At 37.8% G+C, this 18,493-nt stretch overlaps 5 protein-coding genes and 2 long non-coding RNA genes across 7 annotated transcripts in view; all 7 read right to left on the reverse strand.

Annotated features, from left to right (window-relative positions):
• Positions 1-3,843: 3,843 nt before the first annotated feature.
• Positions 3,844-5,721, reverse strand: LOC134814213 (uncharacterized). The gene is made up of 2 exons (XM_063822277.1): positions 5,586-5,721; positions 3,844-5,357 (listed from the first exon to the last, which is right to left on the reverse strand). Exons 1-2 carry the CDS (start codon positions 5,718-5,720, stop codon positions 4,095-4,097), a joined length of 1,398 nt encoding a protein of 465 aa, XP_063678347.1. The 5' UTR covers position 5,721; the 3' UTR covers positions 3,844-4,094.
• Positions 5,722-5,897: 176 nt separating this feature from the next.
• Positions 5,898-6,974, reverse strand: LOC134814215 (uncharacterized). Its single transcript, XR_010160120.1, has 3 exons — positions 6,905-6,974; positions 6,566-6,667; positions 5,898-6,276 (listed from the first exon to the last, which is right to left on the reverse strand). It is a non-coding gene; the product is annotated as an uncharacterized LOC134814215 (long non-coding RNA).
• Positions 6,975-7,240: 266 nt separating this feature from the next.
• Positions 7,241-8,912, reverse strand: LOC134814214 (RNA-binding protein rnp-4-like). The gene is made up of 4 exons (XM_063822278.1): positions 8,808-8,912; positions 8,356-8,520; positions 8,007-8,093; positions 7,241-7,847 (listed from the first exon to the last, which is right to left on the reverse strand). Exons 1-4 carry the CDS (start codon positions 8,905-8,907, stop codon positions 7,696-7,698), a joined length of 504 nt encoding a protein of 167 aa, XP_063678348.1. The 5' UTR covers positions 8,908-8,912; the 3' UTR covers positions 7,241-7,695.
• Positions 8,913-9,302: 390 nt separating this feature from the next.
• On the reverse strand, positions 9,303-10,326 carry LOC134814169 (uncharacterized). Its single transcript, XR_010160110.1, has 2 exons — positions 10,239-10,326; positions 9,303-10,114 (listed from the first exon to the last, which is right to left on the reverse strand). It is a non-coding gene; the product is annotated as an uncharacterized LOC134814169 (long non-coding RNA).
• Positions 10,327-11,336: 1,010 nt separating this feature from the next.
• LOC134814192 (ion channel TACAN-like) lies at positions 11,337-15,175 on the reverse strand. The gene is made up of 7 exons (XM_063822249.1): positions 15,041-15,175; positions 14,666-14,732; positions 14,278-14,390; positions 13,893-14,043; positions 13,538-13,714; positions 13,136-13,326; positions 11,337-11,689 (listed from the first exon to the last, which is right to left on the reverse strand). Exons 1-7 carry the CDS (start codon positions 15,163-15,165, stop codon positions 11,506-11,508), a joined length of 1,008 nt encoding a protein of 335 aa, XP_063678319.1. The 5' UTR covers positions 15,166-15,175; the 3' UTR covers positions 11,337-11,505.
• A 312-nt stretch (positions 15,176-15,487) lies between these two features.
• Positions 15,488-17,068, reverse strand: LOC134814216 (selenocysteine-specific elongation factor-like). Its single transcript, XM_063822280.1, has one exon. The coding sequence runs from the start codon at positions 17,066-17,068 to the stop codon at positions 15,488-15,490; it is 1,581 nt and encodes a 526-aa protein (XP_063678350.1).
• Positions 15,578-18,493, reverse strand: part of LOC134814219 (protein ILRUN-like) — a 97,438-nt gene continuing 94,522 nt past the window's right edge. Inside the window, exon 7 of the mRNA XM_063822284.1 lies at positions 15,578-18,297. Within this exon, the coding sequence (XP_063678354.1) occupies positions 18,292-18,297 (6 nt within the window). The 3' untranslated portion in view covers positions 15,578-18,291. The remainder of the gene's footprint in view (positions 18,298-18,493) is intronic.

An 18,493-nucleotide genomic window follows, 5' to 3' on the forward strand; every position in this document is an offset into this window, starting at 1 on the left:
GATACACATGGTAGGATTCCAATAATAGGTATTAGGCGTTGAGTTAAGCCTATAATATTTTATGTCAAGCCTTTCCTTGCTGTCGTAAGGGTGACATGTATCGGATGCCGTACCTTTTTCGATTTTCAAAGTAACCTCATAGCCAAGTTCATTAATGACCGCTGAAGCATGTTGGAGATACGATGAAGGTAATACGGTGGGGTTGACGGCATTGCACAGACGTTTGACAACCATGAGCTGCGGCCTTTTCAAGGAAACCCAAGACATGATGATCTCAAGAAAAAAAAAGTTATCAATTTCTGCTGTCAGCGGTAGTTTGCAGAGACCGAACATTTGGTCAACGCTGTAATTTTGCCAACTTTTCAACATCTCTCCGTGGCCGTTGCTGGTAATGCAAATGGCAGAGGTTGTTAAAATCAGAGCTCCCAATGAAATTTCTTTGAGCAAAGACTTTTTGAGATTGTGCAGCACCTTCAAGCTCCTCACGGACAAGTTCAGCTTCTTGAACTCTTCAAAAAACGTTGTTATCTCAGGTTCAGGACATAGTGCAGCAGCCTCTACAAAATCCTCGTTTAGGAGCAGTGATTCCAGGACCGACTCAGCGTTGGAATCTATAACTAAACCAGAAGAGACAGAAAGCAACTTCTTAACAAAGATTTTGTTAACAAACATAGCAAAAACTTCGTCAGGCTCAAAATGACGAACAAACTCAACAACTTCCTCAAAGCTCATCATATCAACAAAATCCTCACAAGGCCACAGGAGGTCTCTGCCTAAATCACCTTCTGCATAAAAGGACGCAACCTTTATAGCCCCCAGACAAACCTTCACACACTGAACAACATTGGAAATATCAACAACAGAACTAACAAAAAACAATACACCTGCTCCACAACACCCTCAACCTTGAACTGACAAGCGAACTTAACAAACTCCAAACAGTTCTCCACCCTCAAGTCCACGCACCCCCCATGTAGCAGAACCAGCAGCTCTCTGACATACTGATAATCCAGCAGGAACACCTCATTGTCCTGTCTGATCTGTTCTCTTAGTACCTGAGGGATAGTTTTACCTTTCAACAATCAAACTAGATAATTCATTGCATTTATACTGATAAGACCAATGTGGTAAAAAGTGGTAAAAAAAGTGGTAATTGTGGATATTGCTGAGGTCAGAAATTTTGCGAACTCTTTGAGATGATTCTTGGGACCTGTCCCGACCGTTTCCCGTTGAAATCGCTTTGTTGCGAATTATGTCCGACAAAAATACGTATTTGACTGTACTATGAGATCAAACTAAATAATTTACAGGCTGCTGCAAGGGTCATCATCCCGTTGCAAGACGTCATCATCCTCAGTGACATTAGCCTCAATATTGTTATATAGTTGAAATAATTAAAAGTAATTAGAATTAATTAATTAATTGAGGTAATTAAAAGTACCTGACTGTGCTGAGATAGTATAACTGCACTAAACTCTATTATTTCCGTGTTTGTCACTAGTTTCACGGTGTGGGGCGGCTGGTTGTCTAGGTAACATGTGAAGTCTGTGTTGAATGAAGGTAGTTTAACTGACATTGTAGCTGTAAGGTAGGTGTGGTTAACACAATTCCAGTCGCAAGCCTGGGACCACTACTAGCATAGTCACAACATCTACAAAGCTGCCATATCAGTCTGACTGACAATTTTCTCGACTGACTGACAATGTTTCTTCTTTTTCCCCATTTAGAATACAAAGATTAGTACATTTTAGCTTATGATTAATATTATATTTTTACCTATAGTTTACCTAGATTGTGACCTACCGGATGTGACCTATGTTGAGTTTCGTCAAGACTTGACGGGGCCATCACATCTTCTGACCACCCCATAGCGAAGTAGAGTCTCGCTCGTTGCGCCAGCACAGCAGAGAGTTCGTATTTGGAGGAGTATATCCCCTGATCATAGGTGCAGATTTCGTTTTGAGGTGAACTTTTAAGTTCCCGAGAAATCTTCTTAAGTTTGCTTTTTTTTCTCCTCGGGCACATTCGTAACCTACGGGCCAGGTAAACCTGAACTACATATTTACAAATCATCTGAAAAGCCCTAAACCTATATTTTGCTCAGGCACGTAGCCAGGATTTTTCTTTTGGGGGGGCTGTCGGCGAGCGAAGCTGCAAGCTGTGGCAGGGGTCTTGGGGCGGACCCCATTGGCGGGGGCTATGGGGGCACAGCCCCCCGGAAAAATTTTGCGAAATAGGGTGTTTTAGGCTAAATTGAAAGTTTAATGAATTTACAAAAATGTATGGTTTGGCATAATCATTGCCTACAATCCTGACCTGAGTAATTTCCCCCTTTGAGACTTTATTTTGGGTTGAAAATTGAGTTTATCGAGAGGAAGTGAAAAATCTCTGGTTCAAATTTGGATTTGAAGCCATGTTTAATTTTTTCTGTTGAGGTCAATTTTTTGCGCAGAAAGCGCTCGATTTTAGGGGAAACAATTTTAGTTTGCTTTTAATTTTTAAGGTCCTGTCGGCACCTGAAATGGACGAAATCTGCAGGGGTGCTCCTGATCGGCGGCTTGTCAGGGAGAGACAACATGAACTTTGTGAGCTTATCTTTGAAGTGCTCTAGATCTTGAATGACATTCAGATGGTAGGGGATTGCATTCCACAATTTAGGTCCCTGAACTGCAAATGAGTTGTCAAACAAGGTGAGGTTTGCTGTTGAACTGGTTCTACGTTTTGATGGAATTACTGCAAGTTTTCCAAGCCTTGGGCGTGAAACAAATAGAACATTCAGATCATTGCTGGTCTTTCCGTGGAGGATTTTCCACATATGGAGAATGATGAATCGCTCCCGCCTTCGTTGAAGAGACATCAGAGATAGATAGACCAGGCGATCCCAGTAGTGGAGATCGCGCACTCCTGATATTCTGGCGGTGAATGCTTTCTGTACACTCTCCAGTTCTTGGATATCGCTGATTTTTGAGGGATGCCATAATAAATGGACAGCAATATTCAATCAGACTTCGAACCATTGATTTGTATAGCGTCAGCATGATGGAGTGAGATCGTGTGTGAAATACACTGAGAACCCATGATGCTTTTTGGCGAGCTTTATCTGCAATGACTCGTATGTGAGGGGACCAAGAGAGATCACTTGACACTATGACGCCTAAATCTCTGAGCTGATGTATTGGCTCAAGTGTATGGTCTTTGGAAACTGTGTATTGATAATGTTCAACCACAAATGGAAGCTCAGATAGTACATATTGGTGGTTGAATTTGTGACAAATGTACTCAAATTTGTCTTTGTGAACTTATTAATGGATGTCGAATGTCAGATAATCGAAAACTTTGATCAAAATTATTGCACTAAAGTAAAAATAATATACATAGTTAGTTAGCACAGAGTCTAGTTCCATGTTCAATGTTGATAATACAAGGCTTTAGACTTGGGGGGCTGCATAGACCACTCAGGATCATTAGCTGAACGTCGACGACGCTCACCCCACGACCAGGCAGACAGTGGGATTCAAACTCGCATCCTCACGATTTGCAAAGACGGCGTTCTAACCAACTGCGCTACCTGGTCGTTATTTTTACTGCAAAAATAAAATCTTTAAAAGTATTTAATAGTGTATGTTGCTTTGCTCCATATAAGTCGTATATGAATGAGACCATTGCATCCCCTATTGGACATCCTCCGACCTCAATTTAAAAATTTAATGGGTGGATACGTGGCTCGCCTCACACCATAGTCCATAATGTGTATAAAAATAACTAAAAATATATAAAAAATAAATAACAATTCAACTGATTTGTATATAATACTACAAACGCATGTAGATACCATGAACTGTTGCAATAAAGCAATAAATCAACAAGATGCAGCATTATAATAATAATCATTAACAATATCAATATGTTTTTAAAGATCAAATTACCCAAATTAAAAATATCATGACAAATTCGAATGAAAAATTACTATACATTAAAAACAAAGAAAATAATTATGAGAATGCTAGGGTACTTAAGTAAAACAAACCACAAAATTGATAACATCTAATTTTGTAACAGTACACTCCAATATATGTGTCATGAGGTCCTAGTTTCTATATGTGTCGTGCTTTCTTGGTATAGCGCTCTTCAATTGAGTCTAGTTCAATGAGCGTAATATTAGCAATTGGAACAGTCATCACAGCCATTACATCGGCGTAAAAAGGGATATGTTTGCCATCTTCAGTTGTTCCGTACACCGCATATCTTGACAATGGACTTTGGCGACAGTATACAACAACTTCAGCTTTATTGACTTCGATCTTCCCACATGGCGGTTGGCCATAGTTTGGACAACCACATATAAAGGATATAGACAGCTGATGGACATCATGTCTTAGCTCCACGCTTACTTTTTTGTTGAAAGTGTGGGATGACTTCGATGTCGTACCTTTATCAGTTTTTAAAGTAACCTTATAGCCGAGTAAATTAATGATTGCTGCTGCATGTTCTAGATATAAGCAAGGTAATAAGGCAGGATCTATGGCATTGCAGAGACGTTTAACAGTTTTGAGGTTGGGCTTTTTCAGGGACACCCAAGAAATGATGATCTCCATAAGATAAAAGTTATTTATGCCTGATGCTAATTTGCAGAGTTGGAACATTTGGTCACCGGTGTATGATCTCCAATCTTTCAATAGCATTTGATGACTATTGTTGCCACTAGCAACCTGCACATTTAAACTACTCATTGATTTCTCCTTGAACACAGATTTCTTAAGAATATGCAGCACCTTCCAGCTCTTCACGGACAAAGAGTTCAGCTTCTCGACCACTTCAAAAAATGTTGTTATTTCAGGTTCAGGACATAGTGCAGCAGCCTCTACAAAATCCTCGTTTAGGAGCAGTGATTCCAGGAATGACTCAGCGTTGGACTCTATAACTAAACCAGAACAAACAGAAAGCATCTTCTTAACAAAGATTTTGTTAACAAACATAGCAAAAACTTCATCAGGCTCAAAATGGCTAACAAACTCAACAACTTCCTCAGAGCTCATCATATCAACAATATCCTCACAAGGCCACAGGAGGTCTCTGCCTAAACCATCATCTGCATAAAAGGAAGCAACCTTTATGGCCCCTAGACAAACCTTCACACACTGAACAACATTGGAACTATTAACAACAGAACTAAGAAAACAATACACCTGCTCCACAACACCCTCAACCTTGAACTGACAAGCGAACTTAACAAACTCCAAACAGTTCTCCACCGTCAGGTCCACGCACCCCCCATGTAGCAGAACCAGCAGCTCTCTGACATACTGATAATCCAGCAGGAACACCTCATTGTCCTGTCTGATCTGTTCTCTTAGTACCTGAGGGATAGTTTTACCTTGAACAATCAAACTAGTAAATTTGTTGCATATATTGAGATCAAACTAGATAATTTGTTCCATATATTGAGATCAAACTAGATAATATACACTATACAGGCTGTTGCAAGGCGTCATCCTCAGTGACATTAGCCCTAAATTATTTGTTAAATAGCTGAAAGAATTAAAAGTAATTAGAGTTAATTAATTGATTAAAGTAATTAAAAGTACCTGACTGTGCTGAGATAGTATTACTCCGCTACACTCTATTATTTCAGTGTTTGTCACTAGTTTCACAGTGTGGGGCGGCTGGTTGTCTAGGTAACATGTGAAGTCTGTGTTGAATGAAGGTAGTTTAACTGACATTGTAGCTGCAAGGTTGGTGGGGTTAACTTGATTTTATATCCAGTTAATTCAATTAAAATGAACAGTGCGTTTCTTAAAACTGTTTTCAATATTAATGGATGTCGAATGTCAGATAAAAATGAAAAACTTTAAACTTATCCGAATTATCGTACTGAAGTAAAACACCATCCCAAATACTAAAATATATTGGAATACACAAATTAGAAACTTGAAAATTCTATCACCAAAAAGTTTCTATAATTCCATCTGTCAATGTAATAAATAACCAAGTCTAATTAAGTAATGTTGGGAACAGTAATAATTTCACGGATTAATAATCATATCAAAATCCGGTTCTGAATATGGTAGTTCTTGATTCTTGTGCAAAACCGAATCATCTTTCAACCCATCTTTAATCTTTATCTATTCATTCTTATAGAAAACAGTTACATCATGTCACTGGTTTTGTTTCCGCCCATAAAAGGGGGACTAACGCGAATTTCCTTCACAGGGCACTAAATGTTACTGGCACAGTCTCAAAATCTCTGGAGTGAGCCTCCTTCATTGCTGACAATATCTGAAACAACAACGTGTGAAGTAATCTAGCCTATCAAGAAGTCGTTTAGCCTCAGAAGCTACAATTTTCCTGAAGTTTAGAACGGTAGCTTCTGAAGATGTTGTCGTGGTTTGACCATCGATCAAAACTGTGAAATCATTTTTGTCTTATTTGACACTTCAGGGTCCTATGATACATACTTTTAAAAAAAAAGGAGAATCGCAAATTCGTAGTAAAGAAAAGCTTGATCAGCTAATAAAAAGAAAACTAAATCTGTGCTGTTATCAAGATAATATTGTGCTGGACAAACCTCCTCTCTGGTAAAACCGAGTCGAGCTAGAAACACAGACTTGTTTTGAGTTGTGCTCTTCTTCATAGCTGGTTCTAGTAGGAGTCTGATACCTTGCTCCATCTGGAGGAGGATGTATCATGTTATAGTGCCACGTGATATGACGTCATACCACCTGATATGACGTAACACCACCTGATATGACGTCATGCTAAGTGATATGTCGTCACACCACATGAAAAAACTTATATCACGTGAGAGACTTGCATAACTTTTACGATTTTTGGTAACAGCTCAACGTCACTATAAAAAAGCACAGGCTACATCAAATTAAACTGATTTCAAAATCTTTTCACTAACCAAGTTTTTCCTTGATGCTCCTGCTTCATTATCATTATCGGACATACTGAACATTTAAATTAACTAATTTTAGTTGGTAAAGTAAAATGTATGTATTGAACTTATATTTTAGTTAATGAGGGAAATTTAAAAATTAAATCCTGACAAATGTCATATTATGTATATTATGTATATTAGAGATAAGGCGAATATGTTTGATAATTCATATCTCTGCTGAAACCAGTCCTGCAATGGAATAATCTATTTTTAAATTATCTTATATTTAAATGAAATTATATGTTCAAGTTTGACACTCTTACTTTTTAAATAAACGTACGAAAACTAACAATAAAACTCTTGTGGACGGGATTTGAAAGTCAGCAATATATTGTAAGCATTTGAAACACTTCAGAGGGAACAGTTCAACAACAGTAATATTATTTCTCAACTGGGTGGAAAAAGGAGGACTGACCAATAATATATAATTATATGAGAACTAAACTGGAAGTAGGTTTATGTAAACGGAAATACCGAGTCTGATTTCAAAGTGTTTATTTAACTTTGAATAAATATTATAAAATAATGTACCTTTCGTACCTTTCAAATTGATAAAACAACAATAAAATATTTCCACGATTTAAATAATCGGAAGGTACGGTAGCTTATCATAGGTAGTCATCAGTAAAGTCTGGTTATCTCTTCACGACATCAAACAAACACCACGTGGCATGACGTCACACCACGTGACACGACGCCACACCACGTGACTTGACACCACACCACGTGACATGACATCACGCGCTACACCTTCACTAATCACTCTCAGGACTGGGACTACGACCGCGTCTCCTCTCCTTTCTCTTCGCACTACTCTTCTTGCCCGGCCGAACAAAGGCCCAGTCTACTTTGAGTTCCTGGCCAAGGAAGTCCGCGTTATTCATCTGCTCTACCGCTGTGTGTGCTTCTGTTAGGAGAGGAGGTTAATGGTGACATGTATAGTGTATGTACCGTACATTATAAATCAGTGTGAAAGTCTAAAACGTCCAAAAAAAGTCTATTAAAAATTCTATTAAAAATTCTATCAAAAAGTCTATTAAAAAGTCTATTAAAAAGTCAAACTAACCATTATACTGTTCGTATTCAATACATATGTATCCTTTAAGGTACCCAGTTCTCCGATCTAGGTTAGCGTGTAGGTTCTTTATATCACCTGATAAGGAGATTAGTAAATATATGATAAGGAGATTAGTTGGACAAGTAATGTAAAAAACAGTACTCCGCCATTTAGCAGAGTCGACTGCATTATAAATAATACAAATATGATGATATCAATGAGGAAGATTTATGTAAGTTATTTAAGTTAAAGTTTGTAGAGAAGGGCCAAGAGGGCATGGCACTCTGCAGTCTGCACATTATTAAGAATAATCCAAATTGTGGGCTAACGAATAAACTGATAGGAACCCCAAACTTACCAAACTCTGAGAACTTATCGAAGATATCATTTTCAGTGGCCTCAATGTGGACGTTAGTGACGAATATGATCCACCCCTCAATGGACTTCTGGGGGCCCCCTGGACGAGTGTCTCCCTCCAACTCTTCAAAGTCTCCTCTCAGAACCTCTGATTTGGCTGTTAGACCTGGGGTGTTGAAAGGGTTTTTTTACAAATCTTAGATTCTGTGTTGAGTATTTGGGAGGAGAGTGGAGTTAATTTTAAAGGTTTAACGATGAAATTGTGAGCGATTTCAAAACAAATAATTTCTTCAGAAACATAATAATTGAGGCTATTAATCGAATTAAAAAGATGACAGTTTAGATCGATGAGTCTTAAATCTTAATGGCAAGCTCTACCATAAATTATTTCCTCAAATTGGCTGCAGCATTCAAAATTTGTGTTAAAAACTAAAGTTTGTTTGAACATCATACCTCGTCCTTTCCTCTTAGAAGCAGATTTCTTGAGCCTGTCAATCTCATCATCTTCCATCTCTACATCGTCCCGATCACGTGTTATCACTATGTCGTCCATGCTGACTTACTATTGTTTTGATAGTCGGTTTAATTATAAATGGTAATTGTGTAGTGATCGGTGTTTTTTTAAACAATGGTTAGGGATGGAGATGCAATGGGTTTAATAGCAAATGAGCTATTTAATTAGTGTTTAATAGGAACTGAGCTATTTAATTACTTAGCAATTGCAGTAAATATTACTATTGATATGCATATGACGTCATAATGCCGTATTATATATCATAATATAATGTCCAATAAAAGGAGTTCTCGTTTTAACTTCTTTATTATTTTATGTATTCTTTATTGTATACTTTGCGCTTACCTGTCTAGCGTTGGACTGTAATTCAATCGCTTTAATTTACAATTTCAATAATATTTTCTTTATCACATAATCAAGTAACAGACGACGGATCACAATGAATCTAGTAAAAGTCAATTTATCAAATTATCAGGTGTTACAAAAGTTGAACAGATATTATCAAACATATATTTCAGTAAGTTATACACAAATACCACACATTTCACTTAACAGTGCAAATATTTGCCTCATTGCTATCTCAATAGGCTGTCACAAAGGTTTCTCACTGGAAAGTGGAAAATTTACAGAATTTAAAGATTTTATTCAAAGAACAATTAATCACATTTTGATTTAGTTTTCATTTAAATAAACCCAACATTCTTGATTGTTACATGATATTTATATACGCCTGAGCTTCATAAATCCATCACCATCAATACAAGATTAAATGATTCAAAAAATGATTCAAAATCAAAGTATCACAATTAAACTATAAAATTCACTTCATTTTTAACTTTATCTTCCAAAATGAAGACAAGATACAATCACAAGGAATCAGAACAGCTGGTCAATTAACTAATTAACTAACTAATTAATTAACTATTCAACTAGGATAAACTGTTTTGATGCAGTTTATCAGTTATCCAACTAATTGTGTCTTAATTATGTCAACGATTTGCCTAGCCATAGGCGCATGTAAGTAAAGTTATATATAATACTCAGTTGTCAATATAATAGACAGCAGTTTGCTGAAGCCTATACAAAATAAGCTCAAGTAATGTAATAAAGATGATAAGCTTAATAAGAGGCTGAGGCACATCAACAGAGAGAAGTGATCACGAGATGGATTTCTCTTAAAATTGTGGTCCAATTCTATTCGTGTTGATTTAAATAAGAGTTATCTCAAATCACAACGCTGTTTCCACTTTGTAACAAACAAGAGTCCGTCCAATTGCACAATGACGTCATTACACGTGGTATGACGTCATAACACGTGGTATGAAATCATTACACGTGATATGACGTCATTACACGTGGTACGACGTCACTACACGTGGTATGACGTCACTACACATGGTATGACGTCATTACACGTTGTATTACGTCACTACACGTGGTATGACGTCACTACACATGGTATGAAGCTTATGAAAGCTCATAGTAGGCTACTAGATGCTTATACTAGGTTAGTAGAGGCACACTTCAGGCAAACTCATAATTACTCAAGCCTAGTGTAAAGTTATTTCTACAGGCTACAGCAGGAGTGAGTAATAGGGGAGAGTAATAGGCACTGAGAAGTGAGACCTACATCCTCGAAAGTCGAAACAAGCTCGCACTGCAAAGGGGAGGCCTGCCTTCCGAGATCGCATTACCAGGGGGAAGCCTCGAGTCCAAATTTGTGTAGCGAGGGGTAGGTGCAGACTTCGATAAACCGAAAAACCAAAAAAATATTTTCGGCTAATAATGAAGAGGGTAGCATGAAACGTGGAGAAAAGTGGTTTTAAGAAAAACTTTGAAAAATTTTGACTTAGAAAATTTTCGGCCAGAGTCATTCTCGATACGTACCTCTCGTATCGAGAGCTCCCGATTCCGAGCTCGTGTTGCAAAGGGGAGGCCTGCCTTCCGAGATCGCATTACCAGGGGGAAGCCTCGATTTTTTGATAACTTGAAATATACCTGAATAACTGAAATATTTTTGATTTCGAAAATCGAAAAAATATTTTCGACTTATAATGAACAGGGTAGCATGAAACGTGGAGAAAAGTGGAAAACCGCTTTTCTCCACGTTTCATGCTACCTTGTTCATTATTTGCCGAAAATATTTTTTCGGTTTTTCGAAGTCTACACCTTCCCCTCGATACACAATTTTGGACTCGAGGTAATGCGATCTCGGAAGGCAGGCCTCCCCTTTGCAACACGAGCTCGGAATCGGGAGCTCTCGATACGGGAGGAACGTATCGAAAATGACTCGGACCGAACATTTTCTAAGTCAACATTTTTCAAAGTTTTTCTGAAAACCACTTTTCTCCATGTTTCATGATACTCTGTTCATTATTGGCCGAAAATATCTTTTTTTAAAATAATTTTTCTCGAAATTCCAAATTTTTCAGGTTTTCAATGGCATAAAATGGCATAAAATGGCATAAAATGGAGACTATTTCTATGGAGAAAATGAAAAAACCTATGAGTAATTCTCCATTTTCTCCATTTATGCCATTGGCCCCCCCCCCACACGTTGTATTACGTCACTACATGTGGTATAACGTCACTACATGTGTCATAACGCGTGGTATGACGTCACGTGGTATGACGTCACTACTGACTCTTGACCTCCTTGCCCAGGGAACTAAGAAGAGAGTTTGACAAGTTTCGTCTGATAAGCTCCGGACTCTTTACCAGTTTGTGTATCTGATGCTTTAGGATTACCACGTGTATTAGCGTGAACAGGTTACCAAGGGAGATGGAGATGAACAACGCACAATTCACGTACACCTCCCATCTGAGGGGTCACGTGGTGTTAGCGGTCACGTGGTGTTAGCGGTCACGTGGTGTTAGCGGTCACGTAGTGTTAGCGGTCACGAGGTGGTAGTGGTCACGTCGTGTCTCACATTGATAAATATAGTAAGCGTATTAACTATTGGGGGGGGGGGGGGGGGGGCCGGGGGTGTCACGTCCGTCTATGTCCGCCTATGTCCTGTCCTTTTTGGATTCTATGAGACAACGGACGTGTTTTTTGGGACATTGGCGGACTCGGACGGACATTTGCGGACCCGGACGGACATTGGCGGACTCGGACGGACATTGGTGGACACAGACGGACATTGGTGGACATTAGCGGACATTGGTGGACATTAGCGGACAAACATTTTGAGAATTTTTCGCAACTTCTATGTATTATATTTTTAGAGTTAGATTACTGTATTTTCACACTGCACTGTAGTATCCTGTAGTCGTTTTGTACGGATCTGCCGTAGAGTCTAACGCCGTAGAGCACGGATCCCGGGATTGCCAAATGAATGAGCAAGCGAGGACAAGTGGTGAAGTAATTCATGTCCAAGCAATCAACAAGAGAAGGATAAACCCGATAAAGTTATTAACTGAACTGACGTATTACGAAAAACGAAAACTTTACGGCATGATCATGATCTGCATTAATTTGTTTAATCAAACTCCATGGGTTGCACAATACACAGTAAGCAAAAGAAGATTTATGAATCTTGCGATGAAATTATTATCACTGAAGGTGTTATCAATTTACCCAGCTAACGAATCGAAAGCAGAACCGATTCAGCACTCAAACATCAGAGAGATCTTTGTGTCCAGATTTTATGTCTGAATAATATAAGAGGTCTAAAGAATAAAGATCTCGCCAATATTCTTAATATTTAACTAAATCCAGTCACTAAATCCGGTCGCTAAATCCAGATCTCTATTTGTGTCGTCAACATATCTTTGAAACAGTTACACAGGGTACACAGTAGGCACAGTACCTATTTAACGAAATATAGGGAATATAACAGCAAAAATTGAACATTTTATTTAGCAATTTAGGTGTCCATTAATGTCCGCTAATGTCCGACAAAGTCCGTATATGTCCGTCTATGTCCGCCAAAGTCCGTCTATGTCCGTCTATGTCCGCCTATGTCCGCCTATGTCCTGTCCTGTCCTGTCCTGTCCAGTCCTTTTTGGATTCTATGAGACAAGCGGACATAGACGGACGTGACACCCCCCCCCACTATTATATGGACGATTACAATCTTATATTATATAATTATATTGTATGTACTATTACTCCTAGTTATTGTAATTACTAATTAAAGATTTGAAAAGTTAAATCCTTGTACTAATATTTTGGTTTCATGTCACGTGGTTGGTCGACACTACACGTGATATGACGTCACTACACGTGGTATGAATTCACTACACTTAATGTGACGTCACTAACCTCTCATCCTCTCTGGCATTAGGAGCCAGATAAAATAGCGTGTATCCGTTGTAAAACTGGAAGATGTAGAGCAGTACAAAGAAGGGTGAGAGAAACTGTAAGTCAGCGTAAGTTTTTACTCTGAGACCCTCCGCGGAGACTTCCATGTGGGTGGCGCGGCCTAATGCGCGCATTTTATACAGCGACCCTGCCTTGAGGGGAATCTTGGTTAACATAAGGATAAAGTATCAGATAATTAACAAATTATACAAGTTTAAAGTTGGAATAGTCAAATTTCTAAGGTCTACATCGAGATGGAATTTCCAATCGTGATTTCGGGGATCTTCGCCATACTTCAAGGACACTTTTACGTTTTATTTTTACTTTTATTTCTAACTATTATTCAATTTTTTCACAACTGACCTGATAGTAAAACTGTAGGACCTGACAGCCGCTCATGTAGAAAATGTAAAGAGAAAACTGGAGACTGAAGTCTCCATCAGCTCGTATGAGTAGGAGAGCGTACAGTAAGATATCAATGTAGTGCTGAACTTGCCACCATGTTCTGATGCGACTACCGTTAGCTATCAGGATGGACTCCTGGGAGGGGTTGTCGTGTCACATGACAAGAAAATTCAATTTAGCTGATCAATAAAAGATGATTTATCTTGTGAAGTTGCTAAAAAGCAAATATACTACATAATTAATGCATAATTAATTATCATAATTAATTATCATAATTAATTAATCTTAATTAATTAATAATCCATCCAAGTACCTTCATAGTGAGATTACAATAGAACCAGACGAGATAAAACTGAAGTAACCCCTCCACAATTCTGTTAGGACCACACAGTATGTTGAGAGATGAGAATACTAGTTGTCCTATTATGTAGAACAGCTTGAATTTCTCGTATTGTAACTTGTATCTAGGGGAAGTGTGACGTCATGTCACGTGGTATGACGTCATGTGATGTGGTGTGAATTTGAGACATGAAACTGATAGGTCAAAAGTCGATATTTGAATAATCAGAATTCGGCAAATCATAAGAAATTTTAGAAGATTTAATCTTCGAAAAGCAAATTTTATAAAATAATAAGAATATAGGGTCTTGAATGATTTTTAAACCTTAAAAATGAACTTTAAAGTGTAAACTAATTACTTGATCTTGTCTTCTTTACGAGGGAGGACTACATTAAAGTCTCCCACAAATAGAGTTAATAATAAGTTGTTCTGTTTGGGCAGATAATATGTCATTCCTTCTATCTCCGCCCTCTGAAATATCAGATATTGTGTGATCAACTTATCACATTCCTTCCACTTAAAACTGTTACATAAATCAGAGGGATTGTGTCAACCGTCAAGATAATATAGTGTAAGGCTTTAGTAGAGAAATATTCAAAAAAATACATGACTCCAACATTGAACTATCACGTTCACTGGATCTCATAAAAACAGTTGTAGATTTCTGTAATCTATAAATGATACAGGAGTTAGGTTGTGTACAATAACTAACTAACTACTGACTAATTAACTAATTACTGACTAACCCTTGCGGAGATAGTTCTCTGTGTTTCCTCATCTGGTGCGGAATACTTGTCCATCACCTCTTCATACCTGGTAAACATAAGGTGTTAGTGTGATGTTAGTATGATGTTAGTGTGATGTTAATGTGATGTTAGTGTGATGTTAGTGTGATGTTGGTATGATGTTAGTGTGATGTTAGTGTGATGTTAGTGTGATGTTAGTGTGATGTGATAGATCAGTATAAGTGAGAAGTTTGGTCAGATTAGGGTTGATCCAGTGATCCGGTGATCGAACAATAGCTTAGCCCATACCTTTTTGGTATCTATTGAAATTTAAAATGGGGGAACTTAAGTTTCATGGAGATTATCTCCAGAAAGAGCCTAGAAATAACAACAAACCTAGCGATAGCATCTTTACACTTAGTAGTAGACTTGTTGAACTCGTCTACTTTTTCTCTGAATTCCTGGTAATTCCTACTTATCTCAGCATATAGTTCGTCAGGTGATAGTTGTATTTCCTCCATTCTTTCTATGTTTAGTATGTGGTGGTCACATATGCGGAATGGTACTTGAATATTTGTAGTTCAAACTAATTGTTTTTCACGGTTCAAAAATATCTAAATCAAGCGCCTAACGTTTTATATTAATGAATGGTCATATCATACGAAAATTATGAAATATATCAGCTATAAATTCAAAACAACATCAAAATCACATCAAAGATAAATTATTAATACCAATGAATCACTGTATCAATAAATCTAAGAACTCAATTTACCCAAACCTTAAAATTTCTCTAAACCCCGATTAACATTCAAAATAATAATATCGTCACGAAACAAATAATCATTGCAACATTTGCTTTTTCTTATCAAAAGTATACCGCTTAAACTTCAAATTAATCATTACCTTCTCAGGTACAACTCCAACTTCAACATTGTCTTTACCCTTCTTCTTTTTAGAAGCAAGCAAGAGTTTTGTTTTTTCCGACAACCCATCCTGTACGTAAACCTTAAACTTGCCACTCTGCCCAAAACTCCCCTCAATCTTACCCAACTCCCCTGTGGACAGGTTCACTGCCAGATGGGAAAACAGATCAATATCAGTTTCCTTCTTGAACAGATCTTTTCCAATAACAGTATACTCATCATTCATCCGCTCCACCTGCCCTTCCCTCTCCTTATACTTGAATATCCTCAGATCTGACAGCTGATTGTCTGAGTAGTCTTGTGAGGTGTAGATGTGACGAAGTCTTCCATAGAAGGCTAGTCTACATGCGGGTGTGTTAATGTCCATGTCAAGTCGGGAGATGATGACCATACTGTCTTCAACACAGAGCACAGGATGCTCAAATTGTAGAAGTGCAAATCCACGATCCCCCTCCGAGTACGTATCTTGGTAAAGATAGTTATGGTTCATGTTGAAGGGTGCTTCTGAAGAACCCTCTTCTGTTTTAAAGAATGTGATTTTAGCAAGGACAGTTTCATGGCCAATACTGACATGGTACTTCATCTTGGTAGTGATACTGCCCTTGTAATAAGCCACCTTATTGATATCAATAATCACAGCGTACACAGTCTTTACCACACTCCCAGTGTAAACCAGACCACGTTCTATTAGTTTCGGATCAAACTGTGCAACACAGATCCCAGCTCGGTCTCCCTGATATAACTTATCTACTGATTTCCTGAACACTTGGATTGATTTTATTTTCTTTTCCAGTTTTGTGTTGGATATTTTAACTGTGTCGTTTAGACCGATGCAGCCTGATAAACAGGTACCCGTTAAAACTGTTCCTTGACCTTTTACCCCGAAACAATGATCCACAGAAAACACGAAATCTCCACTGAAGTCTCTAGGTCCTATGACAACACTGTTTGATATGATGCTGATCAGGTTTTCTACTCCCTCCTTTTCTGCTGCAGAGCAGGAAATGATTTCAGCATTTTTAAACTTAGTTTTTGAAAGGGTCATGGAAATTTTCTTTCGAACCTTTGCTATTTTATCCGCTCGTTTGTCCTCAGGAATCAAATCAGTTTTATTGAGCACCACCAGCAACTTATCACAAGTCAGCTCCCCTATTATTAGACACTCGGCAGTCTGGGTCTGAATACCCTTTATTATGTCCACTACAAGTATCATCAAGTCGATGATGTGCGCGCCCCCGATCACCGTCTTCAGAAGAGACGCATGTCCAGGACAATCAACCAGAGTAATCAACAGGTTCTCGTGATCAGTACCCAGATGAGATGGGTATGGGATGGTGAAAGATGAAAAACCAAGATCCAGTGTAATCCCTCGTTCCTTGCTTTGAGGGTTTTTATCAAAACAAGCAGTGGATGCTGTGTGACTGAGCGCTTTAGCGAGGGTGGTTTTACCACTGTCCACATGACCGAGGATCCCGATGTTAAAGTTAGGGGTGAACATTGTGATGATCTGGTAAGTAATTTATTAATTGATTAAGTGATTAATTAATAAATAAGAATGCTAACTGAGTTGATAGAGACTGGCATCGAAGTATAAGCCTACTGTATAACTACAATAGCTCAGCTAGGTAAGATGAGATAAGGTCGTACAAAACAACGGACATGAATTATGTATGGTTATGTTATGTTGACATATGCTTAATGCTAGCTAAAAGTTAGTATAACACTATATGTGTGGGAAGAAATTCATTTTTACGATAATTGAGCTGTATAAAGCTAGATTTCATTTAAATTTGTTAAAGCAAGAAGTAAAGAAAATCAAAGTAAAATCTTGGTAATATGATAATAATGTAAGATTACAATGAATTCGTTACAATGGTACACAATTGTCATTTTCAACACATCAAAAGTTTAAATATATTCAAAGTGTTATACTCAAAAAACACGTTGTATAAGGGATCATTCAGATATTACGTAATCAGCCGAGGGGGGAAGGGGTTTCCAAATGATTACGCTAGTGTAATTTTGACACAATAGCTCTATGTGTAAACATGATTACGGAGGGGGGAGCTGGAGGGGGTTAAAAATTGGCCAAAAAGTGATTACGTAATATGTGAACGACCCCTAATTGAAAAGAGGTGTTAACTTCGTGTTCTTTAACCAGAACTTGTAACATTGAAAACTATAATTTAAAATTTCACACAAGTATCATTTTTAAGAGCTAAGATTCATTTATATTTAAAGTACACCGGATTTGTTCAACTCTTGAGTATTATATTATTTAAGTGATCTGACCCACAGACCAAAATAACATCTCTTTTCATTAAATTAAACAGTCCAAACCAAAAATAAACGTAGAAGTTTGTAAGCTTAAAACTTAAATATTCGCGCTATAAATTTATATGCTGTGTATAAATGCATACAAGAAATTTCGAACTCACATCATAATCATAATCAAGCTCTGAGTTCGTAAAAAAGAGGCAAATCTGTCCAGAAATTGTTGTATTTGACCCATTAAAAATTGTTAATTTGTTCGTTGACACAAATTGGTTAGCCACACACTTGAGCGCACACATCATACGCACAAGTGCGCACACGAGCAAGTGTGCACACAAACGTGGGTTACACTCTTGAAGGAAGCCCGGGTAGTTTGGTTCTAAATGTACAAATAAATAACCAAATACTCAACAGTATACGTTGGTAGTTTGCTCCACTCTCAAGGTTTCACTCCTGAAACAATTCATTGGTTAATTAATAATTCCTCAATTAATTAATTACATGCTGATGGATGTGATTATATTAACTATATAGGGCCCTATATAACAACTACAGAACAACTACAGAACAACTGCAGAACAATTACAGAACAATTGCAGAACAACTACATAACAAGTACAGAACAACTGCAGAACAACTACAGAACAAC

The sequence above is a fragment of the Bolinopsis microptera genome, chromosome 4 (assembly GCF_026151205.1).
Source record: "Bolinopsis microptera isolate Bmic1 chromosome 4, MBARI_Bmic_1.0, whole genome shotgun sequence".
Lineage (NCBI taxonomy): Eukaryota > Metazoa > Ctenophora > Tentaculata > Lobata > Bolinopsidae > Bolinopsis > Bolinopsis microptera.

Excerpts from the sequence above, each read along its gene's own strand:
- LOC134814213 (XM_063822277.1), bottom strand. The coding sequence starts at position 5,720 with ATGTCAGTTAAACTACCTTCATTCAACACAGACTTCACATGTTACCTA. Across the intron at positions 5,358-5,585 it reads TACTATCTCAGCACAGTCAG|GTACTAAGAGAACAGATCAG; the intron begins GTACTTTTAATT and ends ACTATCCCTCAG.
- LOC134814214 (XM_063822278.1), bottom strand. The coding sequence starts at position 8,907 with ATGGACGACATAGTGATAACACGTGATCGGGACGATGTAGAGATGGAA. Across the intron at positions 8,094-8,355 it reads CGATAAGTTCTCAGAGTTTG|GTGATATAAAGAACCTACAC; the intron begins GTAAGTTTGGGG and ends TCTCCTTATCAG. Across the intron at positions 7,848-8,006 it reads TGAATACGAACAGTATAATG|AAGCACACACAGCGGTAGAG; the intron begins GTTAGTTTGACT and ends CTCTCCTAACAG.
- LOC134814192 (XM_063822249.1), bottom strand. The coding sequence starts at position 15,165 with ATGGAGGAAATACAACTATCACCTGACGAACTATATGCTGAGATAAGT. Across the intron at positions 14,391-14,665 it reads AGAGAACTATCTCCGCAAGG|AGGGCGGAGATAGAAGGAAT; the intron begins GTTAGTCAGTAA and ends CTGATATTTCAG. Across the intron at positions 13,715-13,892 it reads ATTGTAATCTCACTATGAAG|GAGTCCATCCTGATAGCTAA; the intron begins GTACTTGGATGG and ends AACCCCTCCCAG.
- LOC134814216 (XM_063822280.1), bottom strand. The coding sequence starts at position 17,068 with ATGTTCACCCCTAACTTTAACATCGGGATCCTCGGTCATGTGGACAGT.